The following is a 21,859-nucleotide window of genomic DNA, read 5'->3' as shown; positions in this document are numbered from 1 at the left end:
TGCCGATATTAGCACTAAGGCAGTGCCCCGCGGGCTGGTCTGACAGTGTGTGTGGGCCGATTTAAGGGCTGTGTGTACGCCTGTTTAATGGTCTCGTGGGCTGGTTTTTATTTTCCCTGATATTAAAACAAACATTACCTGCAGCAAACTGACACATGCAGTTTACCATACCTTACAAAACACATGTATAACGTGTCTTTAGAAGATATAATATACCCAAATTTGTAATCATGGGCCACCTTTTTAGCTTTCTAATTCACTAATATGTGTTACTTATTTTGGTGTCCAGGCCTATTTTCTGTCCCCGTCTCATTCTCGCTACAAAAAGTAAATGCCGTGCTATCGGTATTTCAACAGTGGCGCAAGGAAACGAGTTTCAACAATTACTTCGCGTCTGTGTTTTGGCTGTAATATTATTATGTATTATCAGGTGACCGCCAAGCAGGTACATCTGGCTTGGTGACGTAGTGACCTCGGTCACATTTGCTTACCTTCTCACTCATTGCTACTCCTAAAGCTTCACTGCTTATCCTTTTCCTCCAATCAGACCAGCTGGTTAGATGCCTGAGGCTGATCAGCCACCACATTCTCCGTATGCCATCCTCCCCAGCAGCTGTCAGTGTTCACCATCAACAATCAATCTCTGTGTCCAACCTGGAGGTAACGACCTCAAATGGAGGGACGGTCAACACAGCTGTCCAGCCTCAAGACGTCTCTGTCCAATTTACTTGGGTAACAGCGGTGGTTATCATGGAAATGGCCCCATTTTTATAATTATGGACATCATTTCCACTCACCTGCCACAAACACGTTTTTACAGAACTGACCTCAGACTACTGATTTCTGTTTCACTTGAGGGAGTTATGTCACTTTTCTAATAACACGATTCCCTATTTTTGCTACATTACAAAGGTTTCTGTTACTACGCCACGGTTTTGTAATTTTCTCCCAAATTTGACTCGGGTAAATTCTGTGCCTCTCTCTGTTGTAAGAGTCTTTCCCCGTTTTTGGCATAATTTTCCACTCAGCCTATGTGGTGCAACTTGAGTTCGCATTAAATGAAGCTTGGCAATCGCAAGTAACAATGTAGTTGAGAAATCTGTCCAATCAAAGCAGTGAGCAAATTGAATTGCTTTAACATTATCCGTGGAAAAAAATACTTATCGATACATTTATTGTGAATGTCCATGATGAATATGCTTTTCTGAGCACAGGAAAAAGACACGATTTGCATTTCGGGTGTGACATAAACCATGTTTTAAATGCTGAAATTAGAGCATAATAGAAAGATATTAGCTCATTAAATCCTACCGTGTTTCCCGTACGAGTTTCCCATATTGTACGCTGTCCCATCTGGGTCATAGTGGGGATGTGCTGTTGCTCCATTAACTGCAACAAAGTTGCTCCAGTCCACCTGTTTGTAAAGTGAAAAGCACTGATTTTATAATTGTTTATAATTAGGATTACCTCAGACAATTCATCAAAATCCACATGCTATAGTGGGGTGCTTCCTTCTTTTGAATCTAGAGTTACATTTAAATGTATACAGTTACATTTCAAGCTAATTTAAATTTTTGGCAGATCCAATAAACATTAAGGGGGCGATTACGATGCGGCTCAAAAATGTTGGAGCCTTTACGGCCGCATCATAAAGGGCTGCTCGGTTTCCTTTCCAACCGCCTCAGGAAACCGACCGGTCATTACGTCTGGCTTCCAAAGTGCCCGGAGAGCCCGTTCACCAGTCGGAAGCCGGGTAGTAATCTCAAGGGCAGGCCATTTCGCCCTTGAGATTACAATGACGGTTTCCGGCATGGTTTCCATGGCGGCTGTCCGACACGGGAACCATGACGGAAAGCATCTTTTGGGGCCCCCAGCAAGGCCCTGCTTGGGAGCATGGTTGTTGCCTTGTGGCAGGCACCTTGAAATGCCTGCCACAGGGTGCAGGGATGAACCACACCTCCCATTTCACTATGGGAGCATGCATTATGTCCGGTTTACGGTCGTACAGCATGCTCCCATAGTGACATATAAGAATGCGACCGAACAGTGTTCGTTCGCATCCTAATGAGGCGGTTGGGCTTGCCAACCGGGTGTAGGTTGGTCCTATGACCGAGTCGATGTCGGACGGAAATGATTCCGCCCGACAGCGTTATGACGCCTTTATTCTGAAAATTAGTTCCACATAGCTAATTTATAAAAGGGTGGCAAATTGATAGATGCTAAATACATGATTCCATTCTAGAAACAAAGGCCCCTTAACAAAAATTGAAATACAGTCATTCTGGGTACAAAAATCAGTTCCATAACAGATTCAATGATCAGAGTTTTCAATTTTATTACTACAATTTGAAAAAAAATGTGAATTCCCCATATGGAATAATTTCAAAAACCAAAGATCAAGAGAGCAAAAAAACAATAAACTGAAAGAAACAATGAGCAAAAATACAATAATGTGCAGAAAACCAGGTGTTCAAAAACATATGGACATATTTAAGCAAGCGAACAGTGACCAACATGAAAATAACACCGTTAGGTCACTTCTTATTAATAACAAAACACTACTGCAACCAAAACAAAAATACTACAAAGCATAGTGTAATAGGTCAGAGTGTATGTCGACGAAGTTTCGATCCCATGAAATATGGGATTATCATCAGCACTATCAATTTGGGATAGCGATCCAATAATTTTCCTTTTACTGTTCAAATCAATCAGGTTGCTGCAACCTGCTTTTATATAATCTGGTTTCTTCATAAAATCCTTAGAGTCCCACCTTCTCCCATCAAACTGTAATGCAAGCCCTTATATCTTCAGTCTTGTATGCGGAAATCCGCTACATTTAATAATGTATATGTGCTTTATCGTTAAGTTTGTATTCACTTGGCCTTCTTCCTTTCCTCTAACTGAACAGCTTCTTCCTCTCCCTCATTTCTATTTGATGTAGGCTCCTCCATTATTTGTTTGAGGTGCTAGCCCAAGCCATGCCTCAACAGTGGCGCAGTGTCTTTTGAAACCTGCAGTCTCACTGAACTTCTCTTCTCCAACTGTATTCTATGTAACAGTTATTTGACAGCTGGTTGAAGATGTCATTGCCCGTCTGTACTTTTTGGCTTCTGCAAGATTGGGGTTCTAACATGGCAACCAATCAGTACCCCTGACTGCTGACCTTCCGAAACTGGGGGACTTATTATCATTATGTGATGTGCATGTCCGCTGTGAGCCACCCTGCGCTCTCGTAAAAAAAGGCCACCATTTTAGTTTCATCGTACCTTTGTGGTCTTGATCGATCACTGTTAGCTGTGCTAGTTTTAAAACCTCATTTGACTGCTATAATTGTACTTTTCATAAAAATAAACTGACTTTAGTTATCATTTATCAACAGTACTGCACACCTGTCATGACTGCAAGTACTTCATCCAACCTTATCTGCTGTTTCAGATTGCCAATCCTTGGACAGTTTTAAGAGCTTGTGTGTTTTTCCATTATTCAGCAATATGCTAATTCCACAAATCCCTTATTATAAAATGTGGAGAGCAAAGTGGAGAGCAAAGTATACAAATGGTGTTAATGGTCTGGGATATATACTAAATTATAACAGCAATTAAGGTTAACTTATTTATAGCTGTCAGCAAAACAGATGTGCACTCAATCTTATTGGTACAGAAGTGCAATTATTTTTCAACCACTTGCCACTACTTAATCCACCCTTGTGGGGTGATGGACAAAATTTAGAAATATTAAATAGGTATTGAAAGGATGAATCACTTGTTATTAGGGAGCATTTCAAATGTTATTCTTTCCACTAAATGGTTTATGAGCCCATAGAAATCTATATAGCAGTTTTGCATGTTTTGTCGCAAATTGTAAGTTTGGTTTTATTCCTGAGTAGTACCTTAGAGATCAGACCATACAGCATTGTTTCAATTAAAAGATTCAGGAGCCTTTATTCAGACATAAGAAGAGGTGTCCCAAGGAAAGTGTAACAGATGTGGAGGAAAGCATGCAACCAATCGAAACCGCTGCCCAGATTTCAACAAAGATGGCTTCAACCATGGAAAAAATGGTCACCGTTTAGCTACATGCAAGTCTCATTGCACTATTTATTCTGTCACTGAAATATATGAAGACAGCAATGGATCCAACCAAAACAAGGATCATTTTTTTTTTGGTTGTTGAAATGGTTGGATGCAGTAGCAGTCCTGAAGTGGTGAAGGAAGAAAGGATTCAGAACTCCATTGATCTTATTAACACTGTTGAGGATAAGAATCCTTGCAGGTCAAATTATACATGGTTGTTAGTGATAATGTTGATGCTTGTTGATACAGGGTCTCCTTTTCTTGTACATATCAGTTATTTTACAGGAAGCACAGGAACAACAGACCATTAGAGACAGTTGATTTGTCTGTGTTTAAGTACAGAAAAAAAATCTATATCAATTATGTGTTTTTTTCGTGGCTATCCTCACGTTTGAAGTGTATTCATATTAGGAAAGGTATATGTGGCTCAAGATGGTTGACGCCAATCCGCCTTTATGCACTTAAACCGTGTCTTTTTATAATAGCTAGGTTCTAGCTGTCTAAGGAAAATCCCCTCTGCCTCTTTTCTGATAGCTAAATGATAGATGAAGGTAGATTTAGGTCACCATTTCTCAAACTAGCTGTTACGAGCAGAGGACCCATCTGTTGTAGTGCAGCTGGCCAATAATAAAACAGCAGATTCGGGACAGCCCAGCCCCACCCCTCTCGAGGGAGCGTCATAGTTTTCAATCCCCGTCAGGTTTTTTGGTACTTCCAAATAAAATTGGAGAACATTGTATACATTTTTGGCATAGTAATATCCACTAGTTCAAGGGGTATGGAACGAAACAGATACAGCACTTTAGGGAAGATTTTCATTTTTAATACATTGGCACTCCCTATTATTGTCAGATGCAGCTTATCTAAGCGCCTAAATTCCAATCCTATACCATTGAGCACCAGATCTAAACCAATGGGCCATATTGCATCCATATTGGAGCTTATCCTAACCCCCAGGTACATGGCATACTGTATCTTACATTGGTCTTGAATACTGCATTGCTGTGAGCACACTAATTGTGTGCTCACAGCAATGGAGACCCCCAGATTTACTACCAAATTCGGCCATACTTTCAACTTCCTTAATTGTCTTCTCTGGGTCTGTTGTAATGACAGCTATATCGTCCGTAAAGCCAAAACCTTGGTCTGGTATCCTGTAGTTGTTACAGGTTTAATTGCAGGATTTTGTAGAATCTGATCAATAAAGGAGTCAATGTACATGGCGAAAAGAACTGGGGAGCATGGACATCCCTGCCTCGTCCCTCTGGCTACCTTGATTTTCTCTGATGTGTTACCCATCACCTGCAGCCGGGCATAGGGTTTATAATACATTGCCTGGGTAGCAGTAATAAGTCGTGGGCTAACCCTGTCTCCGATACAACTCCCGAAAGATATTGCCATGCCACCCAGTCAAAAGCCTTTTCAGAGTCTAGGAGGACCACAGGCATATCGCCCCCTGATAAGCCGCCTGACATGGTCTGTGGTCCCCTACCTGGTACAAAGTCATGCTGCCACGGTGAGACTAGTTTGGCTATGATCCTCTGTAGCTGATAGGCTAAGACCTTTGAATACACATTGGCATCAGTTTATCAGAGAGATAGGGCAGTACGAGGCAGGTAGTTCCAGTGGCTTTCTCTTCTTGACAAAGATCACCATATCCGTTCCCTACCAAGAGGATGGTGGGATTCCCCAATGCTGCACATCTAGGAAGAGATCATGCATCATCGGGGCCAGCTCATGTTGAAGCAACTTATATACCTCAAAAGGGATTTTATCTGGACCTGCGGCCTTTCCAGAAGACAGGGAGCCTAAAGCGTCCACTACCTCTTCAACTGCAAACTCATCTTCCATCTCCAGATATGCAGCCTCACCGATTCTTTCAAGTGCCGACGGTCTACCTTCTGCTCCCATTAGGTTTGATCTAGGAGGGTCTGCTTGATATAGTTCCTTATAGTATTGTTCAAAGACACCCACCATCTCTGCGGGCCTCATTTCACACTGCCCTACACTGTTCCTGATTTTGAATATGTTGTTCCTAACAGTTTTCTGCCTTGTTCGTAGGGCCAACAGCCTTCCTGCTGTTTCCCCATACTCATACATCTCTCTTTTATGTGTTTAATACATTTGGGCCACTCTTACCTGAAAATAGCAATTGATTTCTGACTTTGTTATAGTCCGTTTTACTGTATACTCCCTCAATTCCTTCTCTTGCCCCCCTTCACTAATGAATTTCAAGTCTTCCACCTCCAATTGTGCCAACCGCACTATTAATGTATTGACCTCTTCCCTCTGCTGCTTACGGCACTGACCCACATAACTAATGACCTCTCCCCTCAGCATCTTTAAAGGAGTTCCACACTGTCCTGCGTGAGGCATTATATCGGTTCATATCGAAGAACTCTCTAACCTAATGTTTTATATAAGCAGAAAATTATTCGTTAGCTACTAATTTCCTATAGAATGACCAGCTATGCTGCCTCACCTCTGCTCCTTGCCCTGATACTTCCCAAAGTACCGGATTATGGTCTGAAAAAAGTTGGGGAAGTTTTGTAATCTCTACCTCGTCAAGCATATTAGTTGGAGCCAAAATATTGTTCAACCGAACATACTTTTTATGGGGATGAGAGAAATGGGTGTACCCGGGATTAGTGGAATACTTATATGCCCAGACATCAGTCAAACCATGACTATCCTTAAAAGTAGTTAATGCTCTATTTATTTTAGCAAGCCATCCTTAGAGATCCCAAGATATATATTCAAGTCACCACATATTATCAAAGGGGTCGATCAGGAGGCTAACTCCACTTCCGAATCTTCCCAGATTTTGGGATCATTCTGATTCAACTCGTATACTGTCCCTACCGTCAACCCAGTGGTTAGTGAGACTATTGCCCAGCGCCCCACTCATCAGCTAGTGTACGTTTTACTACCCTGGCTTGATGTTTAATAAATATAGCTACCCTTCTTTTCATAGAAGTTTGGGTAGAGCATAAAGCCTGCTCATATGCCCTTATCTGAAGGGCATCATTATTACACCATAGGATGTGCGTCTCTTGTAGACAAATTACTTCTGGGTTCATACATTTTAATATCTCGTATACTTTGGCTCTTTTATTTTTGTTGTTCAGCCCCCCCACATTCACTGAACAGATCCTCAATTTAGCCATAAATATATATGGAAACCTTCCATCTAAACCACATTACTCTAGTATTCTTTCCTAGATCATCATCTTTTGCTTTTCCCTTCTGTTTTTTCCACTTTTATTCTACTCCTACCGCACCCTTTAACCTTTAACCTCCCACCCTCCCCCCACCCACTCCACTCTGCCCTGCCCTTCCCCTCCCAGCCCAACCCTCCCTGCCCTTGGAAGCTTCGAGAATACTGGTCTGTTAGTTATGAAGCAGCACTACACCAAGACCCGTGAGGCCCTCCATTCATTGGACCCATTTAATTTTAACAAAAAAAAAAAAGAGAAGGCCAAAAGCCCCTCCCCCCCCCCGAAATAGTAGTATCAAATTCCCTTTACTGTACTACAAAGATAATAAAGATATAGAAGGAGTAAAAACATGTGACCTCCTTACTGATCCCTTCTTCAACTATCCACTTCAATGCTAGTCTAATCTAATCTACATCCTAGCCATCCTGACAGTTCAGCAAATGTTTGATCATACTTTTGTGGCTCTATCCCCTGAGTTCCTCCAAAAGTTTCTTTGCTTTGATCTCGGATGTAAAGAAGCGAGCCTTGTCGCCAACTACCACTTTTAGCTTCTTTGGGTTTATAAGATAGGCCCGAGCACCCAATGCCTGAATGGACTGATCATCTGCCGTAGCCTCCAGCGCCTCGCGACAGTTACGTCAGGTCGGGCAAAGAACATGATATTATCCACCTTGCGCTTACTTTCCGATTTGTCCTTCTCATAAATATTCTGCCTAAGGAGATAATTCTCGTCGTAAACTAGAAAAGCCCTGGGCTTTGCATCAAGTCCAGCTGTCTGTTTCAAGGTTAGGGGAACCCGGTGGGCATGTCGGATCTTGAGCCCAGTTCCATCCCTCCAAATCGGGAAATGCTATTCTTAACAGATCTACCATATAAAGATGCGTGTCTGTGCCTTCATGTTCTCAGGAATACCCAAAAAACACAGGTTGTTCCAGCGCTGACGGTTTTCCTGATCTTCCAATTTCCATTGGATATCGACTAGTCTGGCCTCATGCAATTCAGTCTGGCTCTGGGCTGCTGGAACATCCGTCTCAAGGGTTCTGGTCTCCAGATCTGATAAACGTCAGCAGATATTGCTACATACTTTGGCAACTTTCCGTACTGTTAAAGGGAGAAAGGCCCTCCCTAAGTTACTTTTAGGTCCAAGAAGAGGGAGGGTAGAAGAAACCGATTGAGGTAGGAACCTCTATGCCGACCTATTCAATTTAACAAATGACCAATAAGGTGCTATATTGTCACAACACCCATGTTGTATTGAGCTATCTAGACATATATCATAACATTTAATTTGAACATCAAACTTTTTATAAATTTCAAAACATTTTATTATACAAATAATATTTTTTTTTGTATAAACACATATTTCTAAAAATTATTACACAGGTACGTACATTTATGACACATGTGATAAGTAAGTTTTCATAAATAATTTCTTGTAGGTATCACTCCATAATATATAACATAGGACATCCCAAAATGCACGAAAATTTATTAAAACTGACTCTCATCTTTCATTACCAGTGACTGACTCATTCTTATTGTACCACACTACTCATACAACGTACAAAATAAAAAAGTTTCGACCCTGTGGAGGGTCCCAAAATAGTTGCAGGAGAGCATAGGAAGATGTTTCCAAAGCACCCAGCTCAATGGATTATGCTCCCAGGGACCACTTCTCAAACAGCAACTTTCCGTACTGTTCCTTGTACCTTGCGGATAGCTGTCTGAGAGCGTCGGCTATACTGCCTTGTTTCTTCACGATGTGCCATAATAGAATGCAAAATTGCATTTAATGTCGTGGTACCACTGCCCTCAGAGTCAGATACTTTATCCCCAACATCCCCATTAGTTGGTTAGTCGGAGAGTAAACCCAATTCAGATCTTTTCCTTTTTTTTGGGGCTTTTCCCAAGAGCCCTGATTTCCTTTTAGCCTTGCGCATAGTTGCGGTGGAGTACACCCCGCTGGTGTCAGGTAGACTTTTGCTCTCAATCATGTCCGACAGTGACACAGAGCCACCCACAGAGCTAGTGTCATCCGACAATGAGTAATAGCAATCCATTGCCTCTACATCAGTGTCCTTCACACCTCCCCTTCCTTCCCTATCGCATTTTGACATCTGTCATTGTGATTTCCACAAAGTCTAATCGGGGATTTTCCTATTCTGTTGAGGGTTTCCAGAGGGAACTTCAGAGGAATCTTCCTGTAACTCCCCTTCTTCTCCACTTGTAGCACTATTTATTACGCTTTCAGTTTGGGCATTGCTACTGGAGTGATTACAGGTATCCCCATTTTGCTCATCTTTCCCCTTTTTTCCTCCCTCACCCCCATCTGAGCTGTCTGCTTGAAGTACTTGAAGTGTCTCAGCCCCCTCTACCCTACTGCCAGGAATCTGTGCACTACCAGGCTCTACCTGGCTAAGCAGTATCTGTAAGTCATTTTCCTGGAAGCTGGTCATTGTCTCTGATGTTACCTTGAGGGCACCTTCGGCCAGGCCCTCTCCCTCAAACATGGGCTTCCAAAATCCTCGCTGCCCCAGGTCTAGATCCAGGTCGAGGTCCAGAGCCTCTGTGTAGCTCAGCGACCATGGGGCCGAGCATGCGTTGCTGGGGCACAGCTCCGCCCTTCCTCTTCCTTTCTGGAGCATCAACCTTCCGGGTTGCGGTCTGTCCATGGCGTCCGGGTTGCTGAGCCGCTGCCTCTGCTCCTGTACTTGTCTCAGTCGTGGATCGGGCAGATGCAGGAACCGTATGCACATTTACTATGTTTATTTTTTGAATGTGTATAAGTGTTTAACATTTTCATACTACTAAATCACCCCCAATTGCATTATAATACAAATACATGCACAAAGGTTGAGTACAAGGATATATGGCATTTGCAAGTAAATTTGATTTATTTAGATTGACACAATTTATTTTTGTAACTGGCATACAAATAATTGTTGATTTGCATATATAAACTAATCGTATATATTGGTTCCTGCGATCCCCATTTTCTCATGGTCTGTACATTAGCCCCAGAGCAACAGAGATAAAAGGGCACCACTTCCGTCTTTGAACAGGTCCGGCTAGCATCAGCAGTTTCTGTTTTCCAAAAACTGATGCTTATATTGTTTGGAGAGCAAGAGGGGATTACAGCATTTCAAGAAGATATATTAGTTTATCCTGATACTATTGAAACACATAACTGTATAGTCAAAATGGTTCTCAACATTTCGCAACAGAGGAGAATGGCCTTGCAAATGCAAAATGTAAATTAATATCTCAAGAGGTTGACTATCCTTGTCATGTCATTGATGAAAATGATATTCAACCAAAAGTTTACTTACGACCAAAGAAAATTTGAAAACACCAAGCAATAAGGGTCAATTATTTGGGGAGTATTGGTAAGTACCACAAGTAATAAAGTCACTATCCTGATAGATACAGTCAAAGGTTTCAATGATTTAAACCTGAGCTCAAGCCCTGGTAGCTGTGACATACAGCAGACAGGCTTAAGTTAGAGAAAATGTGCAAAGCATTAAGAAGTACCAAAACAGTTAAAAAATCAAAAACACAATGCAATAAAAATCCCACACCAATTCATAAAAATAGAGAAATATTTAATAAACAAAATGACAAGAATCCAATAATGGGGTAACAGAGATATGAATTTTTAAATATTTAGGTGAAAGTAGAGGCAAAACCTGCAATAGTAGCTAATGGTCTAATGGTCGTGGTAGACCAGAAACCAGGCTAATTTGGGCCATCTGAGATGGAATGTGGGTGGAATACTCCAAGTGGAATGTTCTTGCTAGAGCCTGGAAGTAAGGAAGTTCAGAAACGTTTAGAAGACCCACTCCGAAGAGGGACTTTGTTGTTTTCCTGAGTAAACATTCTTCTGCATATGGGACAAACTTGAAATTCAATCCAAAGCTGTGGAACTGCCAGTTGGATACTTTTCACAGTTGGTACACTTGAAGTTCTGGAGCAAAAGTTTTGAAGATGTTACTAACTGTCTTTGACATTTCCAAGGCCTCCAGGACCTCAGGATGAGTACCTACAGACTCTTAGGGTGACAAGCAAAAGGCAACAGCAAAGTCTAGTCGAGGTTCAGTTGCCAATGGTCAACTGTGAATCATCACAAGAATGTCTTCTTCAGCTTTTTTTAATATTCCTTGAGACACCCAAGGAACCATCTTCCTCAGCCTTTCTCTTAGGTCAGAGACACCAAGTTCAGCAGGTTCAGTCCGCCTGGCATCCTTTCTCAAGTCCAGAAGTGTTTTGAGGAAGCCCTGTGAGGGTCTAGCTTTGTAGGGATCACCAGCCTGTGGGTGGGGTATACCATAAGGCACTCCTAGTTCCAATGGAGTAATGTTCCCAGGCCTTAATAGCAATGTGTCGGGACAAACCCAAGAAAGCGAAGGTTTTTGCTCTGAGGCTGGGGTGTGAGTGGGGAGCATACTATGGTAATCCTAGTGTCTCACACATCGAACACTAAAATTTCAGTTTGAAGTAGGCACTTTACCCACAACAAATTCAGAGACAGACGTTTGATAGGACAAAAGGATGACCCTTCAGCAACCAGGCAGGTGATATACCAGATTGGTCTTGACATCGTGTTAGCTCTCTCTGCAGGGTGCTAAACATTTAAAATGTTTCAGACAGACCACTCATGCAGAATTTGCCACCTGGGTATCAACAGGAAGGGCATTGCTCCCACCCTGCATATTTTATTGAGCTAAGAGGAGTCATCCCTGCCCATTCAGGTCAGTCTAATATATACACCTGGGAGGAATTTCACACCTCATGCAAAGCGGAGTACTTGCTGGGAGTAGCTGGAAAGCAGGGCGGGCTTTTGGTATGGGCGAGCCCATGGTGCCACTGTTCAACAGGGCGTAAAAAACTGTCTAATGGTCGTGCAAAGAGCAGAACTGCTCTACCCTAGCTCCAGTGGATTCCTTTGAAATGCTCTTAACATCTTAACCACGGCCGATATTTTCGCGGCAGTGCGGCGGTTCCGTGGAGTGGGCGGGGCCGCGTCGGCCGCTGGACGTTCGCAGCACCAGCGAGGTAGTGCTCGCGACGGACAACGGCAGCAGGGAAGGGGTCAATCATGCTAAAGCTGCTGTTTTTAGCACTCCATCAGATCCCTACATTATCCTCCAATCTATCTCTAACACCCTGCCAAAATGCATCAACACCCTCTCCCCAACCCAATACACCACATGGAGCCAGCCTGGCAGAGCTACGTTATGGGAGAATCAGGTGAATTGAGGGAGGTGAGGAGATGTGTATTCAGAGGCAAGTCGCTGCTCTGATAAGGCGAGATAGGGACTGACCTGTGAAAATGGGGTGCTGCCTCCTTTTATTTATCGAAAAGAAACAATATCTCAACTGGTATCATTAGGGGAGTCAGTGCAACCAGTATGTAACATACATTACAAGGAAGGAAAGAGGGAGACTCACGATAAGTTTTGCAAATGTGCACGTCATCATATATTTAGGCTCAAAGTTTAAAACGGTACAGTTGTAACAGCACTGTAGGCATAGAATGCATAGGCAGCCCGAATTGGACTTGGTGCACAAATATGCTTGTGACACATATAAGTGGCAACGCAAGTGACAACGTGAAAACAGCGAAAGGCGCACGGTGACAAAATAGTGAATATATGTTCAAGAAACGGTGTGGTTCAGCACAAAATAATTTACAATGATTGCGTGTGTAACGATTGAGCGATTTAGTTTGAACTACAAGGAGTTAGGGCGCCATCAGTTGGGCTGAGGTGTCAACAAATTTTCGATCCTATAGAATCAGGATCATCTTCAGGACGGGGCTGCTGTTAATGTAGTGCGGTACATGGAGGAAATGGAGAACAAAAACACCATCCGCATCACGACCAACTCAGTCGACACCCTGACCACCGCCGAATACCTTCATTTCCAGATTCACACCGACCCCAAGACCACCCTCAGAGACACCCTCATCTACAGACCCCCCGGGACCATGCACACAATTCAGCGAAGCCATCGCAGACTTCATCAGTCCGCACGCCCTCATCTCCACAGACTACATCCTCCTCGGAGACCTCAACTTCCACCTGGAGAACAATAAGGACTGCAACACCGCCGCTCTGCTGGATAACCTCGCCAACCTCGGACTCAAGCAGCTAGTGAACACCCCCACCCACTACGCCGGACACACGCTGGATCCCATCTTCTTCTCCAGCAAGCACATCTCCTTCAGCCACTCCACCGGACTACACTGGACAGACCACAGCTGCGTCCACTTCAACTTCAGGAGAACCACGACCCACCACCACCCGCAACAGGTTCCCCGCAGAAGCTGGAGCAAGATCACCGTCTACCAGCTCACCACCTCCCTCAGCCAGAACCACCCCACCAACACGACGGACCCCAACGAAGCAGCCCGCAACCTCACACAGTGGCTGGCCACCTGCGCCGATGAAATCGCACCAATAAAGAACCCTCCCATCAGACCCGACAACAGAAAAGCCTCCTGGTTCACCAACGACCTCAAAAACTCCAAGAAAACCTGTCGCACCCTCGAGAAAGCCTGGCGCCACAACCAGACAACAGAGAACATGACAGCCCTCAAGAACGCCACCCGCAAACACCACCAACTGATCCACACCACCAAGAAGACAACATTCACAGAACGACTGGACAACAACACCCACAACAGCAAGGAACTCTTCAGCATCGTGAAAGAGCTCTCCAACCCCAGCGCCTGCAACAACCACATCTTACCCTCCCAAGACCTCTGCGACTCACTCGCCTCATTCTTCCACCGCAAGATCGCAGACATACACAACAGCTTCGGCGCGCTGACCACGCACCCAATCACCGAACCAGCGACCCGACCACCACCCTCTGCACTTGGACCCCCATCAGCACCGAAGACACCTCCCGCCTGATGAACACCATCCACTCAGGCTCCCCTACCGACCCCGGCCCACACCACATCTTCAACAAAGCCGACGCCATCATCGCACCCCAACTCCGGAACATCATCAACAGCTCCTTCGCATCCGCCACCTTCACGGACAGTTGGAAACATGCCGAGCTGAGCGCCCTTCTGAAGAAACCCACCGCGGACCCCACAGACCTGAAGAACTTCCACCCCATCTCGCTCCTCCCCTTTCCAGCCAAAGTCATAGAGAAGGCCGTCAACAGACAGATCTCCGCCTTCCTTGAGACCAACGGATCCCTCAACCCCTCACAGTCAGGCTTCCGAGCAAACCACAGCACCGAGACCGCCCTCATCGCAGCTACCGACAACATCAGGTCCCTGCTCAACACGGGGAAACTGCAGCCCTCATCCTCCTGGACCTCTCAGCAGCCTTCGACACCGTATGCCACCGCACCCTGATTCAGCTCCTCAGCAACACCGGAATCAGAGGAGCGGCCCTGGAATGGATCATCTTGTTCCTCGACGGAAGAACCCAGAGAGTCCGCCTCCCCCCGTTCCGATCCGCGGCCTCCGAAGTCATCTGTGGCGTTCCGCAAGGATCCTCACTCAGCCCCACCCTCTTCAACGTCTACATGAGCCCCCTCGCAGCCATCGCACGCCAACACAACCTCAACATCATCTCCTACCCCGACGACACCCAGCTGATCCTCTCCCTCACCAACGACCCAACCACCGCCAGAGCCAGCCTCCAGGAGGGGATGAAAGACGTTGCGGAATGGATGAAGAACAGCCGCCTGAAACTGAACTCAGACAAGACGGAAGTTCTCATCCTCGGACCATCCCCCTCCGCCTGGGACGACTCCTTGTGGCCCCCGGCCCTGGGCACCAGACCCAAGCCAACAGACCACGCTCGCAACCTGGGCTTCATCCTGGACTCCTCCCTCACGATGGCCAAGCAAGTCAACGCCGTCTCGTCATCCTGCTTCAACACCCTGCGCATGCTCCGAAAGATCTTCCGATGAATCCCCACCGAAACCAGGAAGACGGTCACCCAGGCCCTCGTCACCAGCCGCCTGGACTACGGGAACACCATCTACGCTGGAACCACAGCCAAACTACAGAAAAGACTCCAGCGCATTCAAAACGCCACAGCACGACTCATCCTGGACATCCCTCGCCACAGCTACATCTCTGCTCACCTGAAAGACCTGCACTGGCTCCCCGTCAACAAAAGGATCACGTTCAGACTCCTCACCCACGCTCACAAGGCTCTCCACGACCCGGGCCCGAAGTACCTCAACAGTCGCCTCACATTCTACACACCTAACCGCCAGCTCCGATCCGCCAGCCTCGCCCTCGCTACCACCCCACCGATCCGCAAAGCCACCGTTGGAGGAAGATCCTTCTCCTTCCTGGCAGCCAAGACATGGAACACCCTCCCCACACAGAGAATAAATGTAAGGAGGGTCAACATAGGGCTATATTTAATGACCAAAAACCACTCATGCCCTAAGAGAAACCGTCAATAAACAAAGAGTGGCCTGGTCAGAAACCTGTAAGTGTGCCGCAACTGAACTAGTGCCCCAAAACCATTAGTAGCACTAGAAGTGATAGCCCGGGTCTGTTAGGAAAATTCCCATCAGCCCACCCATGTGGTGGAATGTCGTCATGTGGGAGATGTCACCAATCCAAATCTCAAGCAGTGCACCTAGTCATGGTGCAGAGATGGATTACCATGGTGTAAATACAAACCACTGGGCTTCACTGGTGATGCTAATGGGGTGCAGTGCAAAAAAACTAAAGTGAAAGACGTGAAGGTAAAATTAACTCCAAGGGCCAAAATTAATTTTAATCAGTATGGCACTTGGGTCAAGATTAAAAATATTGCCAAAATAGTTTGAAATAATAACTATATGTGGGCAAAGTGAGTGAAGGTCGACATGTTTCAGCTATACTGACTGTTGGTCTTAGCTTTCTTCAGGACCATTAAGGAAACTGCGACTGCAAATCAAAGAAATTAAAGAATATAGTGATGCACGCTGATGTACATTGGATAGGTCCTACCAGTTCCTCTGAGCCCAGATGAATACTGTAGGAAGTCCAGAACTATATGTATCTCCTAAGGAAGAGACATAAGCGTGAATCAGAAACCATGTAGTGCACAACAGATTTCAGGAAGACAAGCACAAGATGCTAGGCACACAAACAGGGCGATGGAGATTATCTCTCCCCGCTAATTATACAGCTATGTTACAATCAGTGTATAAAAAAGTGTATAAAAATCACATAAATGGGAATAGATGTAGTAACTTACCCAGCATTATGTGGGAGTGCGCCTCACCTCACCCGGAACCCACTCGGGAAAAAGGAGGCCCGCTCTAGTTAAGGAGGGAAATGGACAGGAAAGTACCTTTGAAAAATAGCAAAGGGACTAAAAACCATAATAGCTACCATTTCCAAAATTAGTCTTAACAAAACCTAGCTTTTAACAGAAAAAAGACTCAACCAAATACAAGAAAAATGACTATGAGACTCTGCAGAGGATTAATTCACCAAAGTTGGAGGGCGAGGCCACCCCTGGGAGGACTGTGTTTAGCGCTAAACATTGACTAGAATAGGCACTGACGCTATCAGTAACCAAGTATTGGGCAAATGGCTAAAGACTTAAGGTAGGTTGAGCCACTCCTTAGGGGCTCTCGTGCTAGTACTAGAATGACTCGCCCTCTAGAGATGACAAATTGAAGGTTTAGTACCCTACCTGTCCGTCGGTACCTCGATGCCGGCGTCCGAGAAGGAACGGAGGTACCGACGTGCAGCGCGCATGTGTATTTATACCCTGTTTGATTGGTAACTCTCAGCAGCTGTTTCTATTTGCTAGCGCGTCCGCTTTGTTAAAGGGATGCCCGCGCTATAGAGCGCATGCGCTAGGCATCCTGTAGTGCGACGCGTGAGTAATGAACTGAGAGCACACATGCGCATGGCGCTGCGGCCGCAACGTGCATGCGCGGGCTCTGAGCCATGTGCGTCGTTCCGCGCATGCGCCAGAGTGTACTGCGCATGCGCTGAAGTTAAAACACATCTTATGGCGGTTGTACTGCCGATGTGTACCACCACAGAGTGAACGGGAGCATTACTGTTGACAATAAGGCAGCCATATCAAAGGCACAATAATTCATGATGGATCTAAGGGGATCATATGTGTTCATTTTTAATCCCTCTTACTAATCTATAAAGAGTAAGTATTTATGTATAGATTGGGCCATAGTGAAAGTAACTGTGCATAACTGTACTCCTAATGACTATAAGTCTTGAAACTTGGACTATATATTTTTTTTTTAAAGAATAGGCAGTTACATGTGTGGAATAATGATTCAGGCGCACATTGACTAAATATGGTCTGAGATGGAATCTTAAATGGCCTCAAAAATGGTAACAGGGTGAGTCAGAGTAGAAGACAGATGACACAATCTCTGGACTAGTTGGATTACAGCGATGTCCACGGTATGTCATCATTCAAACCTAGCATATGACTTTTCAAAAGAAAAATCAATTTCTGCTCCTTCTTAAAAAGAAATTTGGCCACGTCACTAATGTGAGACGGAATGAATGGCCGTTCTAAAATGACCCATTTCATTTCATCAGCAGTGTGTCCTCGCTCCAAAAAGTGGTTTGTTAATTTGGTAGCCTGTTTGCGACACCTAATGGTGCTTTTGTGCTTCCCTATTCTTATTTTAATCTTGCGGGTGGTATAGCCAACATATCTAAGGGAACAGGGACACGTTATCATATAGATAGCGTTGTCGGTGTTACAATTAGTATGCTTCTTGAGCAACCATGTCCTCCCAGTCCCTATGTCAACTGTAGTGGTTTTCTCAGTCTGGGGGCAGACACTACATGACCCACAAGGGTAGTGGCCAGAAACTGGAGGAAGGTTCCATAGGGTTGTTGAGCCGTCAGTCTTGGTAGTCCTGGATCTTGTATGGACAAGAGTGTCTCGGAGACTAGGTGCCCTTTTAAATGAGAACAATGGTAATGGAAGGTTAGCCCCAGTACTATTCAGAATCGTCCAGTGTTTGCGTACCATTTTCTGGACAGAATTAGACATTGTACTGAACGTACTAACAAATGTCAGGCGCTCCATTGGTGGTTTAGATGGGCGTTTTTCAATCAGTGCCTCGCGGTTGTTGTTCGAGGCACGTTTCCACGCTTTGTTCACAAGATGTTTGGGATAATAGCGTTCCTCTAGATGAGTGGCTAGTGTGGTTGCATGTTTGTTGAAAAGTTCTCTGGTTGAACAATTCCTCCTAACCCGGAGGAACTGGCCCACCGGGAGGTTCTCCCTCAGGGAGCGTGGGTGATGACTGTCAAATGACAAGAGTGAATTTCTTGCCATGGGTTTGGTAAACAACTCACTGCGGAGACTTCCATCCTCGGGGAAGATAGATAGGTCAAGGAAGGGGAGTCTTATGTGGCTGTACTCTAGCGTGAACTTAAGATGAGGATTACATCCATTGAGCCAAGTGTGGAAAGCCTGTACTTCAGGGATAGAGCCTCGCCACACTACCAGGACGTCATCTATATACCTCTTCCATAGCACCAGGTGTTTAGAAAAAGGGTTGCTATGGTTGAGGATGTGAGTCTGTTCCATTTGATGTACATAAAGATTTGCCAAACTTGGGGCAAAGACACTCCCCATGGAGGTCCCGGAGATCTGTAGAAACAACTGTTCTTCAAATTTGAAATAGTTTTGCATCATTGCCAATTCTGCAAGAGATAGGATAAAGTTGACCGGGGTTATGCTGTCCAGATCTTCCATTGACAGAAGACCTCTAACTGTATCCAACGTATCTTGTTGTGGAATACAGGTGTAGAGGGATTCTACATCAAAACTGACCATGAGGTCAGTTTCCACGTTGTACTCAATAGTTGGTAATAATCTGAGGACATCGGCTGTGTCCTCCAGATACGTGGGCATTTTCTTAACTAGAGGTCTGAGAAAATGATCTACAAAGGTGGAGAGTGGTTCCAAAATGGAACCAATCCCTGAGATGATGGGACGCCCTGGTGGTGGTCTCGTGGCCTTGTGGATTTTGGGGAGACAGTAGAAACCAGGGATAGTGGGTTTCTCTGTTACAAGGAATCTAGCCTCATGAGGTGTGATCCACCCCTCCATGGTCCCTTCGTCCACCAAAGTTTTGATTTCAGTAAGTAAACTTTGGGTGGGGTCTGAAGTGAGACGACGATATAATTTGTCGTTGTCCAGCTGTCTAAGGCATTCCTGACGGTACTGTTCCAAGTCCATAACAACAGTGGCTCCCCCTTTGTCCGCCGGTTTTATGATGATGGACGGATCCAGTGAGAGATTTTTTACCGCCTGCTGCTCAAGTTTAGAGAAATTGTGGAACGTACTCCGTTCGGTAGTTTGCAGCTGCGAAACATCGTGTCTAACCGCCTGTTCAAAGGTAGTGACGAGGGAAGGGACTTGATGACTCAAAGGAGTAAAAGTGGAAAGAGGACGTAGTCCTGTGTTCTTACTAGTATCATCACCCGATTGAGAGTCATCAGTTTTATCCATGAAGAAAAAGTGAAGGCGCACTTTGCGGAAGAATTTCTCAAGTTCTGTTCTTAAAAGAAATGGGTCTCCGACATTAGTTGGCACAAAGCCCAGACCTCTCTCCAAGACTGACTGCTCGACTGGAGTAAGAGTACGAGAGCTGAGATTTACAACTAGACTCCTGTCGTCTCCGAGCTGTTGTTCTCTTGAGCTGCTCTCCTGCTCCGGGTGTTGGGGAACGTCTGTTCGGCTTCCCTGTGGACAGTTTGTGGTCCTTTTCTTTTGCCCCTGTTCTGGCCTCGGCCACGCCCTAAAAAAGGCTGGTTAGGGAAAAACTGGGGAAAAGGAGTGTATGGATTCATTGGTGGCGGATGTGGCTGGAAACCCCATGGGCCTGGTGGCCACCAAGGACCCGGATGTTGGTAATTGCCTGGGTGTTGATTATACATCGCACCTCTCTGTCGACCACCCCTCTTAAATGGTCGTTGTTGGGACCCAGCCCCCCTCTGGGTAGCTCCAGTCGTGCTGGGTGTCTCTGAATCACTAGAGTAGGTGTCGGAACCAGAGGATGAGTAGTTGGATCCATACTGTTTGCCTCTGCTATTAAAGTTAGGGGCTACATAGTTGTCACTAGTGTATGGATAAGTTTTTTCCATAGAGAAGCGATCTAGATCTTTCTTAAACTTGTCCATCTTACTCATCAGGATGTTATCCTTGTAATCTTTATTTGTCTTGTTTGTTTCTTCTAACCGTTTCTTGAACAGTGTACTACACGCAGCTTTAATCTGACTTCTAGTGCTACTAATGGTTTTGGGGCACTAGTTCAGTTGCGGCACACTTACAGGTTTCTGACCAGGCCACTCTTTGTTTATTGACACCCTCCCCACACACCTACGGCTGACCGTGGACCATCTCTCCTTCAGGAAACAACTCAAGACCAGGCTGTTCGAGCAGTAGCGACCCCCCCCCCTCCCCCCCCCCCCCCCCAGGGCCTTGAGACCCTTACGGGTGAGTAGCGCGCTTTACAAATTCTGCTGATTGATTGATTGAGAATTGTCATGGTGTGGAAGGTGATAGCAGGAAGGTGCGCGTAGGTGAGGGCGGCAGGAGCGGTCAGGCCTACCTTAAGGTCAGGCTGGTGGAAGTAAACAGAGGCGAGGGGGCCGGTTCAGGGCTGGCACGGCGAGAACCATCTGGGGATCGGCGGGCTGGAGGCTGGCAAAACAGGAGTAACGGCACAGATGAGGCAGGTGTGGCTCTATGAAGCATGGCGGGCATGAGCCGTGGCTGGGAAGGAGAGAGCCAGTACCTGAGTAGGACACAGTCCCGTGTCTATACTAGCGAGCAGGAATCCATCCGGCGTGGGGGGCTGGGCAGAAGGTTGCTTCGAGGGTTCCGGGCGGGTGGGTCTGTGTAGGAAGGTGCAAAAATGAGACTGTGGTAGACCGTACGGTGGAGCAGCTCGGAGGGGAGGGGGTGCTGTCTTAGCTTGGGTGAGGGCAAGGGAAGCCACAAGGTCAGACAACTTTGACGCTAGACAGGGGCCCCGTAAATGAAAAGCGGCGTGGAGGGCACTGGAGGCCTGTGAGGATGCTTCATTGAGCCAAACCTGCCTCACCTGTGCTGTTACTCCTGTTATTCCAGCCTCCAGCCCGCCGACCCCCAGATGGTCCTCACCGCGCCAGCCCTGAACCCGCCCCCCGCCTCCGTTTACTTCCACCAGCCTGACCCTCAGGTAGGCCTGACCGCTACTGCTACCCTCACCTAAGCGCACCTTCCTGCCATCCCCTTCCACACTGTGACAATTCTCCATTCCCTCCAGGTACAGCACTACATAAACAGCAGCCCCGTCCTGAAGATGATCCTGATTCTATTGGATCGAAACGTTGTTGACTCCTCAGCGCAACTGACGGCGCCCTAACTCCTTGTGGTTCAAACTAAATCGCTCAATCGTTACCCATGCAATCATTGAAAATTATTTCGTGCTGAACCACAGTTTCTTGTACATATTTTGACTATTTTGTCACCGTGTTCCTTTCGCTGTTTTCATTTTGTCACTTGCGTCGCCACTTATATGTGTCACGAGCACATTTGTGCA

The 21,859-nt window shown here is 45.7% G+C and overlaps 1 protein-coding gene across 1 annotated transcript in view; it reads right to left on the bottom strand.

The window, feature by feature from the left end:
- LOC147732522 (carotenoid-cleaving dioxygenase, mitochondrial-like) overlaps window positions 1-21,859 on the bottom strand; it is a 481,496-nt gene that overhangs the window by 312,094 nt on the left and 147,543 nt on the right. Inside the window, exon 5 of the mRNA XM_086954272.1 lies at window positions 1,312-1,414. Within this exon, the coding sequence (XP_086810398.1) occupies window positions 1,312-1,414 (103 nt within the window). The remainder of the gene's footprint in view (window positions 1-1,311; window positions 1,415-21,859) is intronic.

Source organism: Lissotriton vulgaris, chromosome 2_1, assembly GCF_964263255.1.
Source record: "Lissotriton vulgaris chromosome 2_1, aLisVul1.2, whole genome shotgun sequence".
Taxonomy (NCBI): Eukaryota; Metazoa; Chordata; class Amphibia; order Caudata; family Salamandridae; genus Lissotriton; species Lissotriton vulgaris.
The sequence above is the reverse complement of the archived record's forward strand: the minus strand, read 5'-3'. Positions and strand labels throughout refer to the sequence as shown.